At 52.7% G+C, this 17,510-nt stretch overlaps 1 protein-coding gene across 1 annotated transcript in view; it reads right to left on the bottom strand.

Annotated features, from left to right (window-relative positions):
- hormad1 (HORMA domain containing 1) overlaps positions 1-17,510 on the bottom strand; it is an 85,856-nt gene that overhangs the window by 1,337 nt on the left and 67,009 nt on the right. Inside the window, exons 12-13 of the mRNA XM_087985193.1 lie at positions 16,816-16,899; positions 2,305-2,406 (exon numbers count right to left, since the gene is read on the bottom strand). Of these exons, the coding sequence (XP_087841319.1) occupies positions 2,305-2,406; positions 16,816-16,899 (186 nt within the window). The remainder of the gene's footprint in view (positions 1-2,304; positions 2,407-16,815; positions 16,900-17,510) is intronic.

Below are 17,510 nucleotides of genomic sequence, written 5' to 3' on the forward strand. Positions count from 1 at the left end.
GGTTAGGGTGGATTGGCCATGCTAAATTGTCCCGTATTGTCCAGGGATGTGCAGGTTAGGGTGGATTGGCCATGCTAAATTGTCCCATCGTGTCCAGGGATGTGCAGGTTAGGGTGGATTGGCCATGCTACATTGTCCCGTAGTGCCCAGGGATGTGCAGGTTAGGGTGGGTTGGCCATGCTAAATTGTCCCATAGTGCCCAGGGATGTGCAGGTTAGGGTGGATTGGCCATGCTAAATTGTCCCGTAGTGTCCAGGGATGTGCAGGTTAGGGTGGATTGGCCATGCTAAATTGTCCCATCGTGTCCAGGGATGTACAGGTTAGGGTGGATTGGCCATGCTAAATTGTCCCATCGTGTCCAGGGATGTGCAGGTTAGGGTGGATTGGCCATGCTAAATTGTCCCATAGTGTTAGGTGCACCATTCAGAGGGGACTGGGTCTGGGTGGGATACTCTTCGGAGGGTCGGTGTGGACGTGTTGGGCCGAAGGGCCTGTTTCCATTCTGTAGGGATTCTTGAAGAATCTGGATGCACGTGGAACCTCACCAGCGGCAGCAAGGTAGTGCGGGAGAGCTCTGGCATTTGCGTAGCACCGTCCTCATAGCCCAAAGCCCCAACCTTCACCTCCACTCGGGGGGGGGGGAGGTAGAAGAGGCTGCAACTGCAGATTCACACCCACCGCTGTGGCCCAGGCCCCTAGGAAGCAAGCGACGAGCGCTCCCGGAGGGGTGTGGGCGGTCAGGGCAGGCCGAGGGATGCGGGCCACGTTCCGCACGCCGGAGGGAAAGGGACCCGATAGAAGCCTGGGATGGAAGCACCCTTTCGCCAGGTGGCACCAACTCCCCCCACTCGCCCGGTGGCCGCAAGCAGCACTACCCTTTCCGCCAATAAAAAAACAACAGGAAAGGCCACGCAATCCAGGTTGGGACCAACGGGGTCCCCGCTGCTGTCTCCTTCTCCTGAGAGGCGAGTCGGAGCGGGAATTCTGATAGGAGGGAGCGAAACGGAGCAGGAGGTCACGGGTGAGGCTGAGGGACCTCACAGAGGAAACTCGATTGTCCGAACGACACGGTCAGGGTATATTTTGTCCAGATCATTGACTGTTCGGATAATCGAAGGTTTGGATAATTGTATCTTCTGATCATCTCATCTTCGGATCATCGAAGGTTCGTATCATTGAAGGTTCGGATCATCGATGGTTCAGATCATCGAAGGTTCGGATAATCGAAGGTTCGGATAATCGAAGGTTCGGATAATCGATGGTTCGGATCAGCGAAGGTTCGGATCAGCGAAGGTTCGGATCAGCGAAGGTTCGGATCAGCGAAGGTTCGGATCATCGAAGGTTCGAATAATCGAAGGTTCGGATCATCGAAGGTTCGGATCATCGAAGGTTCGGACAATTGAAGGTTCGGATCATCGAAGGTTCGGACAATCGAAGGTTCGGATCATCGAATCTTCGGATAATCGATGGTTCGGATAATCGATGGTTCGGATAATCGATGGTTCGGATTATCGATGGTTCGGATTATCGATGGTTCGGATTATCGATGGTTCGGATTATCGATGGTTCGGATAATCAAAGGTTCGGATCATCGAAGGTTCGGACAATCGAAGGTTCGGACAATCGAAGGTTCGGATCATCGAATCTTCGGATAATCAATGGTTCGGATCATCGAAGGTTCGAAAAATCGATGGTTCGGATAATCGAAGGTTCGGATAATCGATAGTTCGGATAATCGAAGGTTCGGATCATCGAAGGTTCAGATCATCGAAGGTTCGGATAATCGAAGGTTCGGACAATCGAAGGTTCGGATAATCAAAGGTTCGGACAATCGAATGCCGGATAACACAGTCCAGTCGAGCATCGGGGCCTTGCGATCACGTTCGGATAATCCGGATAATCGACGTTCCCATGCCACTGGAAGCAGGTCCGGTCAGAGCCAGAGAGCAGCTCCCTGAAGCCCCATGCGAACACAGCAACTCCTCCAGGCAGCCAATGGCCCAGCGGGGTTATCACTCGGCTGTCGCTGTCCTGAGGACCCAGGTTCAAATCCCAACGCGGCACCCAGCATAATCTGAACTCACTAAAGCCTGGAAGTCAGACTCGAATAGCAATTGTCAGAAAAGCCCATGCGGTTCACCAATTCCCCTTTGGGGGAAGGAATCTGCCATCCACATGTGATTCTCGACCCACAACAACTTGGCTGACTCTTAACTGCCCCACCCTCCGGGGCAATAACTGCTGGCTGAGTCAGCAAACCCCTCATCCTGTCAATGAAAAATAATAAAAAAAAAACAAACTCACCGGTTTATCGGGTTCTGAGCAGCTTCTCTTCTTGCCCGCCGCCTTTCTCTGGGAGCCCTCGCTCTGGTTCTTGTCTTCGCTACCCGCCGGGGCTGCACTCCCCTTCAATTGAATCGGAAAAGCAGGTTACTGCGGAAACGGTCGGAGAACCACACAATCCCTACGGTGTGGAAACAGGCCCTTCGGCACAACAGGTCCACACCGACCCTCCGAAAAGTAACCCACCCAGACCATTTCTCTGACAAAATCTTTACCCCTCACTAATCCACCCTAACCTGCACAACCCTGGGCACTATGGGACAATTTAGCATGGCCAATCCACCCTAACCTGCATATCCCTGGGCACTACGGGACAATTTAGCATGGCCAATCCACCCTAACCTGCACAACCCTGGGCACTATGGGACAATTTAGCATGGCCAATCCACCCTAACCTGCATATCCCTGGGCACTACGGGACAATTTAGCATGGCCAATCCACCCTAACCTGCACATCCCTGGGCACTACGGGACAATTTAGCATGGCCAATCCACCCTAACCTGCACATCCCTGGGGCACTACAGGACAATTTAGCCTGGCCAATCCACCCTAACCTGCATATCCCTGGACACTACGGGACAATTTAGCACGGCCAATCCACCCTAACCTGCACATCCCTGGGCACTATGGGACAATTTAGCATGGCCAATCCACTCTAACCTGCTCATCCCTGGGCACTACGGGACAATTTAGCATGGCCAATCCACCCTAACCTGCACATCCCTGGACACTACGGGACAATTTAGCATGGCCAATCCACCCTAACCTGCATATCCCTGGGCACTACGGGACAATTTAGCATGGCCAATCCACCCTAACCTGCATATCCCTGGACACTACGGGACAATTTAGCACGGCCAATCCACCCTAACCTGCACATCCCTGGGCACTATGGGACAATTTAGCATGGCCAATCCACCCTAACCTGCACATCCCTGGGCACTATGGGACAATTTAGCATGGCCAATCCACTCTAACCTGCTCATCCCTGGGCACTATGGGACAATTTAGCATGGCCAATCCAACCTAACCTGCACATCCCTGGGCACTATGGGACAATTTAGCATGGCCAATCCACCCTAACCTGCACATCCCTGGGCACTACGGGACAATTTAGCACGGCCAATCCACCCATACCTGCACATCCCTGGGCACTACGGGACAATTTAGCATGGCCAATCCACCCTAACCTGCACATCCCTGGGCACTACGGGACAATTTAGCATGGCCAATCCACCCTAACCTGCACATCCCTGGGCACTACGGGACAATTTATCATGGCCAATCCACTCTAACCTGCTCATCCCTGGGCACTACGGGACAATTTAGCATGGCCAATCCAACCTAACCTGCACATCCCTGGGCACTACGGGACAATTTAGCATGGCCAATCCACACATACCTGCACATCCCTGGGCACTACGGGACAATTTAGCATGGCCAATCCACCCTAACCTGCACATCCCTGGGCACTACGGGACAATTTAGCACGGCCAATCCACTCTAACCTGCACATCCCTGGGCACTACGGGACAATTTAGCACGGCCAATCCACACTAACCTGCACATCCCTGGGCACTACGGGACAATTTAGCATGGCCAATCCACACTAACCTGCACATCCCTGGGCACTACGGGACAATTTAGCATGGCCAATCCACCCTAACCTGCACATCCCTGGGCACTACGGGACAATTTAGCATGGCCAATCCACCCTAACCTGCACATCCCTGGGCACTACGGGACAATTTAGCACGGCCAATCCACTCTAACCTGCACATCCCTGGGCACTACGGGACAATTTAGCATGGCCAATCCACCCTAACCTGCACATCCCTGGGCACTACGGGACAATTTAGCATGGCCAATCCACACTAACCTGCACATCCCTGGGCACTACGGGACAATTTAGCATGGCCAATCCACCCTAACCTGCACATCCCTGGGCACTACGGGACAATTTAGCATGGCCAATCCACCCTAACCTGCACATCCCTGGGCACTACGGGACAATTTAGCATGGCCAATCCACCCTAACCTGCACATCCCTGGGCACTACGGGACAATTTAGCATGGCCAATCCACCCATACCTGCACATCCCTGGGCACTACGGGACAATTTAGCATGGCCAATCCACCCTAACCTGCACATCCCTGGGCAGTACGGGACAATTTAGCATGGCCAATCCACCCTAACCTGCACATCCCTGGGCACTACGGGACAATTTAGCATGGCCAATCCACTCTAACCTGCACATCCCTGGGCACTACGGGACAATTTAGCATGGCCAATCCACACTAACCTGCACATCCCTGGGCACTACGGGACAATTTAGCATGGCCAATCCACCCTAACCTGCACATCCCTGAGCACTACGGGACAATTTAGCATGGCCAATCCACCCTAACCTGCACATCCCTGGGCACTACGGGACAATTTAGCATGGCCAATCCACCCATACCTGCACATCCCTGGGCACTACGGGACAATTTAGCATGGCCAATCCACCCTAACCTGCACATCCCTGGGCAGTACGGGACAATTTAGCATGGCCAATCCACCCTAACCTGCACATCCCTGGGCAGTACGGGACAATTTAGCATGGCCAATCCACTCTAACCTGCACATCCCTGGGCACTACGGGACAATTTAGCATGGCCAATCCACCCATACCTGCACATCCCTGGGCACTACGGGACAATTTAGCATGGCCAATCCACCCTAACCTGCACATCCCTGGGCACTACGGGACAATTTGGCATGGCCAATCCACCCTAACCTGCACATCCCTGGGCACTACGGGACAATTTAGCATGGCCAATCCACCCTAACCTGCACATCCCTGGGCACTACGGGACAATTTAGCATGGCCAATCCACCCTAACCTGCACATCCCTGGGCACCATGGGACAATTTAGCATGGCCAATCCACTCTAACCTGCACAACCCTGGGCACTACGGGACAATTTCGCATGGCCAATCCAACCTAACCTGCACATCCCTGGGCACTACGGGACAATTTAGCATGGCCAATCCACCCATACCTGCACATCCCTGGGCACTACGGGACAATTTAGCATGGCCAATCCGCCCTAACCTGCACATCCCAGGGCACTACGGGACAATTTAGCATGGCCAATCCACCCTAACCTGCACATCCCTGGGCACTACGGGACAATTTATCATGGCCAATCCACTCTAACCTGCTCATCCCTGGGCACTACGGGACAATTTAGCATGGCCAATCCAACCTAACCTGCACATCCCTGGGCACTACGGGACAATTTAGCATGGCCAATCCACCCATACCTGCACATCCCTGGGCACTACGGGACAATTTAGCATGGCCAATCCACCCTAACCTGCACATCCCTGGGCACTACGGGACAATTTAGCACGGCCAATCCACTCTAACCTGCACATCCCTGGGCACTACGGGACAATTTAGCATGGCCAATCCACACTAACCTGCACATCCCTGGCCACTACGGGACAATTTAGCATGGCCAATCCACACTAACCTGCACATCCCTGGGCACTACGGGACAATTTAGCATGGCCAATCCACCCATACCTGCACATCCCTGGGCACGACGGGACAATTTAGCATGGCCAATCCACCCTAACCTGCACATCCCTGGGCACTACGGGACAATTTAGCACGGCCAATCCACTCTAACCTGCACATCCCTGGGCACTACGGGACAATTTAGCATGGCCAATCCACCCTAACCTGCACATCCCTGGGCACTACGGGACAATTTAGCATGGCCAATCCACCCTAACCTGCACATCCCTGGGCACTACGGGACAATTTAGCATGGCCAATCCACCCTAACCTGCACATCCCTGGGCACTACGGGACAATTTAGCATGGCCAATCCAACCTAACCTGCACATCCCTGGGCAGTACGGGACAATTTAGCATGGCCAATCCACCCATACCTGCACATCCCTGGGCACTACGGGACAATTTAGCATGGCCAATCCACCCTAACCTGCACATCCCTGGGCACTACGGGACAATTTGGCATGGCCAATCCACCCTAACCTGCACATCCCTGGGCACTACGGGACAATTTAGCATGGCCAATCCACCCTAACCTGCACATCCCTGGGCACTACGGGACAATTTAGCATGGCCAATCCACCCTAACCTGCACATCCCTGGGCACCATGGGACAATTTAGCATGGCCAATCCACACTAACCTGCACATCCCTGGGCACTACGGGACAATTTCGCATGGCCAATCCAACCTAACCTGCACATCCCTGGGCACTACGGGACAATTTAGCATGGCCAATCCACCCATACCTGCACATCCCTGGGCACTACGGGACAATTTAGCATGGCCAATCCACCCTAACCTGCACATCCCTGGGCACTACGGGACAATTTAGCATGGCCAATCCACCCTAACCTGCACATCCCTGGGCACTACGGGACAATTTATCATGGCCAATCCACTCTAACCTGCTCATCCCTGGGCACTACGGGACAATTTAGCACGGCCAATCCACTCTAACCTGCACATCCCTGGGCACTACGGGACAATTTAGCATGGCCAATCCACCCATACCTGCACATCCCTGGGCACTACGGGACAATTTAGCATGGCCAATCCACCCTAACCTGCACATCCCTGGGCACTACGGGACAATTTAGCACGGCCAATCCACTCTAACCTGCACATCCCTGGGCACTACGGGACAATTTAGCATGGCCAATCCACTCTAACCTGCACATCCCTGGGCACTATGGGACAATTTAGCATGGCCAATCCACCCATACCTGCACATCCCTGGGCACTACGGGACAATTTAGCATGGCCAATCCACCCTAACCTGCATATCCCTGGGCACTAAGGGACAATTTAGCATGGCCAATCCACCCTAACCTGCATATCCCTGGGCACTACGGGACAATTTAGCATGGCCAATCCACCCTAACCTGCATATCCCTGGGCACTACGGGACAATTTAGCATGGCCAATCCACCCTAACCTGTACATTCCTGGGCACTACGGGACAATTTAGCATGGCCAATCCACCCTAACCTGCACATCCCTGGGCACTACGGGACAATTTAGCATGGCCAATCCACTCTAACCTGCACATCCCTGGGCACTACGGGACAATTTAGCATGGCCAATCCACCCTAACCTGCACATCCCTGGGCACTACGGGACAATTTAGCATGGCCAATCCACCCTAACCTGCACATCCCTGGGCACTACGGGACAATTTAGCATGGCCAATCCACCCTAACCTGCACATCCCTGGGCAGTACGGGACAATTTAGCATGGCCAATCCACCCTAACCTGCACATCCCTGGGCAGTACGGGACAATTTAGCATGGCCAATCCACCCATACCTGCACATCCCTGGGCACTACGGGACAATTTAGCATGGCCAATCCACCCTAACCTGCACATCCCTGGGCAGTACGGGACAATTTAGCATGGCCAATCCACACTAACCTGCACATCCCTGGGCACTACGGGACAATTTAGCATGGCCAATCCACCCTAACCTGCACATCCCTGGGCACTACGGGACAATTTAGCATGGCCAATCCACCCTAACCTGCACATCCCTGGGCACTACGGGACAATTTAGCATGGCCAATCCACCCATACCTGCACATCCCTGGGCACTACGGGACAATTTAGCATGGCCAATCCACCCTAACCTGCACATCCCTGGGCACTACGGGACAATTTAGCATGGCCAATCCACACTAACCTGCACATCCCTGGGCACTACGGGACAATTTAGCATGGCCAATCCACCCTAACCTGCACATCCCTGGGCACTACGGGACAATTTAGCATGGCCAATCCACCCTAACCTGCACATCCCTGGGCACTACGGGACAATTTAGCATGGCCAATCCACCCATACCTGCACATCCCTGGGCACTACGGGACAATTTAGCATGGCCAATCCACCCTAACCTGCACATCCCTGGGCAGTACGGGACAATTTAGCATGGCCAATCCACCCTAACCTGCACATCCCTGGGCAGTACGGGACAATTTAGCATGGCCAATCCACTCTAACCTGCACATCCGTGGGCACTACGGGACAATTTAGCATGGCCAATCCACACTAACCTGCACATCCCTGGGCACTACGGGACAATTTAGCATGGCCAATCCACCCTAAACTGCACATCCCTGGGCACTACGGGACAATTTAGCATGGCCAATCCACCCTAACCTGCACATCCCTGGGCAGTACGGGACAATTTAGCATGGCCAATCCACCCTAACCTGCACATCCCTGGGCACTACGGGACAATTTAGCATGGCCAATCCACCATAACCTGCACATCCCTGGGCACGACAGGACAATTTAGCATGGCCAATCCACCCTAACCTGCACTTCCCTGGGCAGTACGGGACAATTTAGCATGGCCAATCCACCCTAACCTGCACATCCCTGGGCACTACGGGACAATTTAGCATGGCCAATCCACCCTAACCTGCACATCCCTGGGCACTATGGGACAATTCAGCATGGCCAATCCACCCTAACCTGCACATCCCAGGGCACTACAGGACAATTTAGCCTGGCCAATCCACCCTAACCTGCACATCCCTGGGCACTACGGGACAATTTAGCATGGCCAATTCACACTAACCTGCACATCCCTGGGCACTACGGGACAATTTAGCATGGCCAATCCCCCCTAACCTGCACATCCCTGGGCACTATGGGACAATGTAGCATGGCCAATCCACCCTAACCTGCACAAGACCTGGGCATTATGGGACAATTTAGCATGGCCAATCCACCCTAACCTGCAAGTCCCTGGGAACTACGGGACAATTTAGCATGGCCAATCCACCCTAACCTGCATATCCCTGGGCACTACGGGACCATTTAGCATGGCCAATCCACCCTAACCTGCACATCCCTGGGCACTACGGGACAATTTAGCATGGCCAATCCACCCTAACCTGCACATCCCTGGGCACTACGGGACAATTTAGCATGGCCAATCCACCCTAACCTGCACATCCCTGGGCACTACGGGAAAATTTAGCATGGCCAATCCACCCATACCTGCACATCCCTGGGCACTACGGGACAATTCAGCATGGCCAATCCACCCTAAACTGCACATCCCTGAGCACTACGGGACAATTTAGCATGGCCAATCCACCCTAACCTGCACATCCCTGGGCACTACGGGACAATTTAGCATGGCCAATCCACCCTAACCTGCACATCCCTGGGCACTACGGGACAATTTAGCATGGCCAATCCACCCTAACCTGCACAAGACCTGGGCATTATGGGACAATTTAGCATGGCCAATCCACCCTAACCTGCACATCCCTGGGAACTACGGGACAATTTAGCATGGCCAATCCACCCTAACCTGCACATCCCTGGGCACTACGGGACCATTTAGCATGGCCAATCCACCCTAACCTGCACATCCCTGGGCACTACGGGACAATTTAGCATGGCCAATCCACCCTAACCTGCACATCCCTGGGCACTACGGGACAATTTAGCATGGCCAATCCACCCTAACCTGCACATCCCTGGGCACTACGGGAAAATTTAGCATGGCCAATCCACCCTAACCTGCACATCCCTGGGCACTACGGGACAATTTAGCATGGCCAATCCACACTAACCTGCACATCCCTGGGCACTACGGGACAATTTAGCATGGCCAATCCACCCTAAACTGCACATCCTTGGGCACTACAGGATAATTTAGCATGGCCAATCCACCCTAACCTGCACATCCCTGGGCACTACGGGACAATTTAGCATGGCCAATCCACCCTAACCTGTACATCCCTGGGCACTACGGGACAATTTAGCATGGCCAATCCACCCTAACCTGCACATCCCTGGGCACTAAGGGACAATTTAGCATGGCCAATCCACCCTAACCTGCACATCCCTGGACACTATGGGGGCAATTTAGCATGGCCAATCCACCCTAAGCTGCACATCACTGGGCACTATGGGACAATTTAGCATGGCCAATCCACCCTAACCTGCACATCCCTGGGCACTACGGGACAATTTAGCATGGCCAATCCATCCTAACCTGCACATCCCTGGACACTACGGGACAATTTAGCATGGCCAATCCACCCTAACTTGCACATCCCTGGGCACTGTGGGGCAATTTAGCATGGCCAATCCACCCTAACCTGCACATCCCTGGGCACTATGGGACAATGTAGCATGGCCAATCCACCCTAACCTGCACATCCCTGGGCACTATGGGACAATGTAGCATGGCCAATCCACCCTAACCTGCACATCCCTGGGCACTACGGGACAATTTAGCATGGCCAATCCACCCTAACCTGCTCATCCCTGGGCACTACGGGACAATTTAGCACGGCCAATCCACTCTAACCTGCACATCCCTGGGCACTACGGGACAATTTAGCATGGCCAATCCACTCTAACCTGCTCATCCCTGGGCACTACGGGACAATTTAGCACGGCCAATCCACTCTAACCTGCACATCCCTGGGCACTACGGGACAATTTAGCATGGCCAATCCACCCATACCTGCACATCCCTGGGCACTACGGGACAATTTAGCATGGCCAATCCACCCTAACCTGCACATCCCTGGGCACTACGGGACAATTTAGCACGGCCAATCCACTCTAACCTGCACATCCCTGGGCACTACGGGACAATTTAGCATGGCCAATCCACTCTAACCTGCACATCCCTGGGCACTACGGGACAATTTAGCATGGCCAATCCACCCATACCTGCACATCCCTGGGCACTACGGGACAATTTAGCATGGCCAATCCACCCTAACCTGCATATCCCTGGGCACTAAGGGACAATTTAGCATGGCCAATCCACCCTAACCTGCATATCCCTGGGCACTACGGGACAATTTAGCATGGCCAATCCACCCTAACCTGCATATCCCTGGGCACTACGGGACAATTTAGCATGGCCAATCCACCCTAACCTGTACATTCCTGGGCACTACGGGACAATTTAGCATGGCCAATCCACCCTAACCTGCACATCCCTGGGCACTACGGGACAATTTAGCATGGCCAATCCACTCTAACCTGCACATCCCTGGGCACTACGGGACAATTTAGCATGGCCAATCCACCCTAACCTGCACATCCCTGGGCACTACGGGACAATTTAGCATGGCCAATCCACCCTAACCTGCACATCCCTGGGCACTACGGGACAATTTAGCATGGCCAATCCACCCTAACCTGCACATCCCTGGGCAGTACGGGACAATTTAGCATGGCCAATCCACCCTAACCTGCACATCCCTGGGCAGTACGGGACAATTTAGCATGGCCAATCCACCCATACCTGCACATCCCTGGGCACTACGGGACAATTTAGCATGGCCAATCCACCCTAACCTGCACATCCCTGGGCAGTACGGGACAATTTAGCATGGCCAATCCACACTAACCTGCACATCCCTGGGCACTACGGGACAATTTAGCATGGCCAATCCACCCTAACCTGCACATCCCTGGGCACTACGGGACAATTTAGCATGGCCAATCCACCCTAACCTGCACATCCCTGGGCACTACGGGACAATTTAGCATGGCCAATCCACCCATACCTGCACATCCCTGGGCACTACGGGACAATTTAGCATGGCCAATCCACCCTAACCTGCACATCCCTGGGCACTACGGGACAATTTAGCATGGCCAATCCACACTAACCTGCACATCCCTGGGCACTACGGGACAATTTAGCATGGCCAATCCACCCTAACCTGCACATCCCTGGGCACTACGGGACAATTTAGCATGGCCAATCCACCCTAACCTGCACATCCCTGGGCACTACGGGACAATTTAGCATGGCCAATCCACCCATACCTGCACATCCCTGGGCACTACGGGACAATTTAGCATGGCCAATCCACCCTAACCTGCACATCCCTGGGCAGTACGGGACAATTTAGCATGGCCAATCCACCCTAACCTGCACATCCCTGGGCAGTACGGGACAATTTAGCATGGCCAATCCACTCTAACCTGCACATCCCTGGGCACTACGGGACAATTTAGCATGGCCAATCCACACTAACCTGCACATCCCTGGGCACTACGGGACAATTTAGCATGGCCAATCCACCCTAAACTGCACATCCCTGGGCACTACGGGACAATTTAGCATGGCCAATCCACCCTAACCTGCACATCCCTGGGCAGTACGGGACAATTTAGCATGGCCAATCCACCCTAACCTGCACATCCCTGGGCACTACGGGACAATTTAGCATGGCCAATCCACCATAACCTGCACATCCCTGGGCACGACAGGACAATTTAGCATGGCCAATCCACCCTAACCTGCACATCCCTGGGCAGTACGGGACAATTTAGCATGGCCAATCCACCCTAACCTGCACATCCCTGGGCACTACGGGACAATTTAGCATGGCCAATCCACCCTAACCTGCACATCCCTGGGCACTATGGGACAATTCAGCATGGCCAATCCACCCTAACCTGCACATCCCAGGGCACTACAGGACAATTTAGCCTGGCCAATCCACCCTAACCTGCACATCCCTGGGCACTACGGGACAATTTAGCATGGCCAATTCACACTAACCTGCACATCCCTGGGCACTACGGGACAATTTAGCATGGCCAATCCCCCCTAACCTGCACATCCCTGGGCACTATGGGACAATGTAGCATGGCCAATCCACCCTAACCTGCACAAGACCTGGGCATTATGGGACAATTTAGCATGGCCAATCCACCCTAACCTGCAAGTCCCTGGGAACTACGGGACAATTTAGCATGGCCAATCCACCCTAACCTGCATATCCCTGGGCACTACGGGACCATTTAGCATGGCCAATCCACCCTAACCTGCACATCCCTGGGCACTACGGGACAATTTAGCATGGCCAATCCACCCTAACCTGCACATCCCTGGGCACTACGGGACAATTTAGCATGGCCAATCCACCCTAACCTGCACATCCCTGGGCACTACGGGAAAATTTAGCATGGCCAATCCACCCATACCTGCACATCCCTGGGCACTACGGGACAATTTAGCATGGCCAATCCACCCTAAACTGCACATCCCTGGGCACTACGGGACAATTTAGCATGGCCAATCCACCCTAACCTGCACATCCCTGGGCACTACGGGACAATTTAGCATGGCCAATCCACCCTAACCTGCACATCCCTGGGCACTACGGGACAATTTAGCATGGCCAATCCACCCTAACCTGCACAAGACCTGGGCATTATGGGACAATTTAGCATGGCCAATCCACCCTAACCTGCACATCCCTGGGAACTACGGGACAATTTAGCATGGCCAATCCACCCTAACCTGCACATCCCTGGGCACTACGGGACCATTTAGCATGGCCAATCCACCCTAACCTGCACATCCCTGGGCACTACGGGACAATTTAGCATGGCCAATCCACCCTAACCTGCACATCCCTGGGCACTACGGGACAATTTAGCATGGCCAATCCACCCTAACCTGCACATCCCTGGGCACTACGGGAAAATTTAGCATGGCCAATCCACCCTAACCTGCACATCCCTGGGCACTACGGGACAATTTAGCATGGCCAATCCACACTAACCTGCACATCCCTGGGCACTACGGGACAATTTAGCATGGCCAATCCACCCTAAACTGCACATCCTTGGGCACTACGGGATAATTTAGCATGGCCAATCCACCCTAACCTGCACATCCCTGGGCACTACGGGACAATTTAGCATGGCCAATCCACCCTAACCTGTACATCCCTGGGCACTACGGGACAATTTAGCATGGCCAATCCACCCTAACCTGCACATCCCTGGGCACTAAGGGACAATTTAGCATGGCCAATCCACCCTAACCTGCACATCCCTGGACACTATGGGGGCAATTTAGCATGGCCAATCCACCCTAAGCTGCACATCACTGGGCACTATGGGACAATTTAGCATGGCCAATCCACCCTAACCTGCACATCCCTGGGCACTACGGGACAATTTAGCATGGCCAATCCATCCTCACCTGCACATCCCTGGACACTACGGGACAATTTAGCATGGCCAATCCACCCTAACTTGCACATCCCTGGGCACTGTGGGGCAATTTAGCATGGCCAATCCACCCTAACCTGCACATCCCTGGGCACTATGGGACAATGTAGCATGGCCAATCCACCCTAACCTGCACATCCCTGGGCACTATGGGACAATGTAGCATGGCCAATCCACCCTAACCTGCACATCCCTGGGCACTACGGGACAATTTAGCATGGCCAATCCACCCTAACCTGCACATCCCTGGGCACTATGGGACAATTTAGCATGGCCAATCCACCCTAACCTGCACATCCCTGGGCACTATGGGACAATTTAGCATGGCCAATCCACCCTAACCTGCACATCCCTGGGCACTATGGGACAATGTAGCATGGCCAACCCACCCTAACCTGCACATCCCTGGGCACTATGGGACAATGTAGCATGGCCAATCGACTCTAACCTGCACATTTTGCAGCTGTACAGGACATTGGTAGGTCACTGAAAACATAAAGTGCTGGAGATCACAGAGCTGGAGAGAAAGGAAGCTAGCATTTCGAGTCGAGATGACTCCTATTGGTTCGGCCACATTTGGAATACTGTGTACAATTGTGGTCTCCGGGCTGCAGGAGGGATGTTGTAAAACTTGAAATGGTGCAGAAAAGATCTTGCCAGAGTTTGAGCTACAGAGAGAGGCTGAATAGGCTGTGGATACTTTCCCTAGAGCATCAGAGGCTGAGGGGTGACCTTATAGAGTGTTACAAAATCATGAGGGGCATGGATAGGGTAAATAGACAAGGTCTTTTCCCTGGGGTGTTGAATCCAGAACTAGAGGGGCACAGGTTTAGGGTGAGGGGGAAAGATTTAAAAGGGACCTTTTCACACAGAGGGTGGTACATGTATGGAATGAGCTGCCAGAGGAAGTAGTGGAGGCTGGGACAATTACAGCATTTAAAAGGTGGATGGGGACATGAATAGGAAGGGTTTGGAGGGATATGGGCCAAGTGCTGGCAAATGGGACAGGATTAATTTAGGATATGTGGTCGGCATGGATAAGTTGGGCCGAAGGGTCAGTTTCATGCTGTATGACTGTATAACTCGCTAAGGGTCCTCTGACAGCACCTTCCAAACCCACAATCGCTACCATCTGTGAACTCAATAGCAGCAGGCGTACAGAATCACCACCCTCCGCAAGTCCCTGTCTGAGCCCCCCTCTCTCTCTCTCTCTCTCACGCACACACACACAGTCTCACTCATACACACACTCTTACACATACACACACGCTCACTCACACACAAGCTCACTCTCTCACACACACACTCTCACAACACACACTCTCACACACACTGACCAACACACAGACACAAACTCACTCAATCTCTCTCACACACACTCACACTCTCTCTCACACACACACGTGCACTCTCTCTCTCACACACTCTCACAGACACACACATTCTCTCACACACACATTCAGTCTCTCTCTTACACACACATACACTCACTCACTTTCTCTCATACACATACTCACATGCAAACACACACACAACACACACTCTCTCTTACACACACAACACACACACACATACATACTCTCTCACACACTCTCTCTTACACACACAACACACACACACATACATACTCTCTCACACACTCTCTCTTACACATACACATGCGAACGTGCACACACTCTCACACACACTCTCACATGCACATACACTCTCTCTCTCGCACACACATACTCTCTCACACACACTGACCAACACACAGACACAAACTCACTCAATCTCTCTCACACACACTCACACTCTCTCTCACACACACACGTGCACTCTCTCTCTCACACACTCTCAGACACACATTCTCTCACACACACATTCAGTCTCTCTCTTACACACACATACACTCACTCACTTTCTCTCATACACATACTCACATGCAAACACAACACACTCTCTCTCTTACACACACACACACACACATACATACTCTCTCACACTCTCTCTCTCGCACACACATACTCTCTCACACAGTCTGTCTCTAACACACACACACTCACTCACTTTCTCTCACACACACTTACACATGCAGCACACACACACTCTCATCTCTCTTCCACACTTTCTCACACACACACACTTTTTCTCTCACACACAGACTCACACACTCGCGCTCTCACACACACTCTCTCTGACACACACAAAACTCCCCCTCTTTAACAGTGTCATGGATGCCCTTATTCACTCAGACCGCGGTACCTCAAGAGGACGGTTCACCACCCCGTTCTCAAGGAGTGATCAAGGATGGGCAACAAATGCTGGCATCACCCGTGATGCCAACACCCAGCAGCTGAGTTTTGAAAACCTTTCTGAGGCACGGTCCTTCAGACACTCACCGACTTGATTTCGAACAGCCTCCCGCTCCGGGTTCTCCTCCCCGATAATTTCATATCCGAGGTCTGGTTCACCAAATTCTCCATCTGCCAACACCAGAAAAAGCAGACATTTTGAATTCTTTTAAAATATCACCTCAAATGAGAGAGAGAGAGAGAGAGAAAGTTGTACAAAGTCAAAGAAACTACACGTAATATTTACACAAAGTGTGCAGCAATACATAAAACTGATTCCGAACCGATGATAGTGCTCTTGCGTAACGTTCCAAGTAAAATAGCCCCAGCTCTCCCTACAGTTTGAACCGTCCAACCCTGGCAACATCCTTCCTGAACCATTTCAAGTTCAACAACATCTTTTGTGCAGAACTGAACGCAGTTTTCCAGAAGTAGCCGAACCAATGTCCTGTACAGGCACAACATGACCGCCAACACCTTTACTCAGATGAAGTAACCAACTTCCCGACAAAGAGCTTATGATCGAAATATTGCTCCTCAGAGGCAGCCTGACTGGCTCTGTGCTTTTCCAGTGGCATGCTCTCGACTCTGATACTCCAGCATCTGCAGTTCTCACTTTCACCCGTATGCAATGCTCTGACCAATAGGGACAAGTACACTAAACGGCTGCTGCACCATCCTGTCTACCTGTGACTCCACCTTCAATAAACTATGAATTTTTTGTATGGGCCCAATTAATACAA

This window comes from Chiloscyllium plagiosum, unplaced genomic scaffold (assembly GCF_037043375.1).
Source record: "Chiloscyllium plagiosum isolate Xiang-an unplaced genomic scaffold, Cpla_swu_hap1 HiC_scaffold_50, whole genome shotgun sequence".
In the NCBI taxonomy this organism is placed as follows: Eukaryota; Metazoa; Chordata; class Chondrichthyes; order Orectolobiformes; family Hemiscylliidae; genus Chiloscyllium; species Chiloscyllium plagiosum.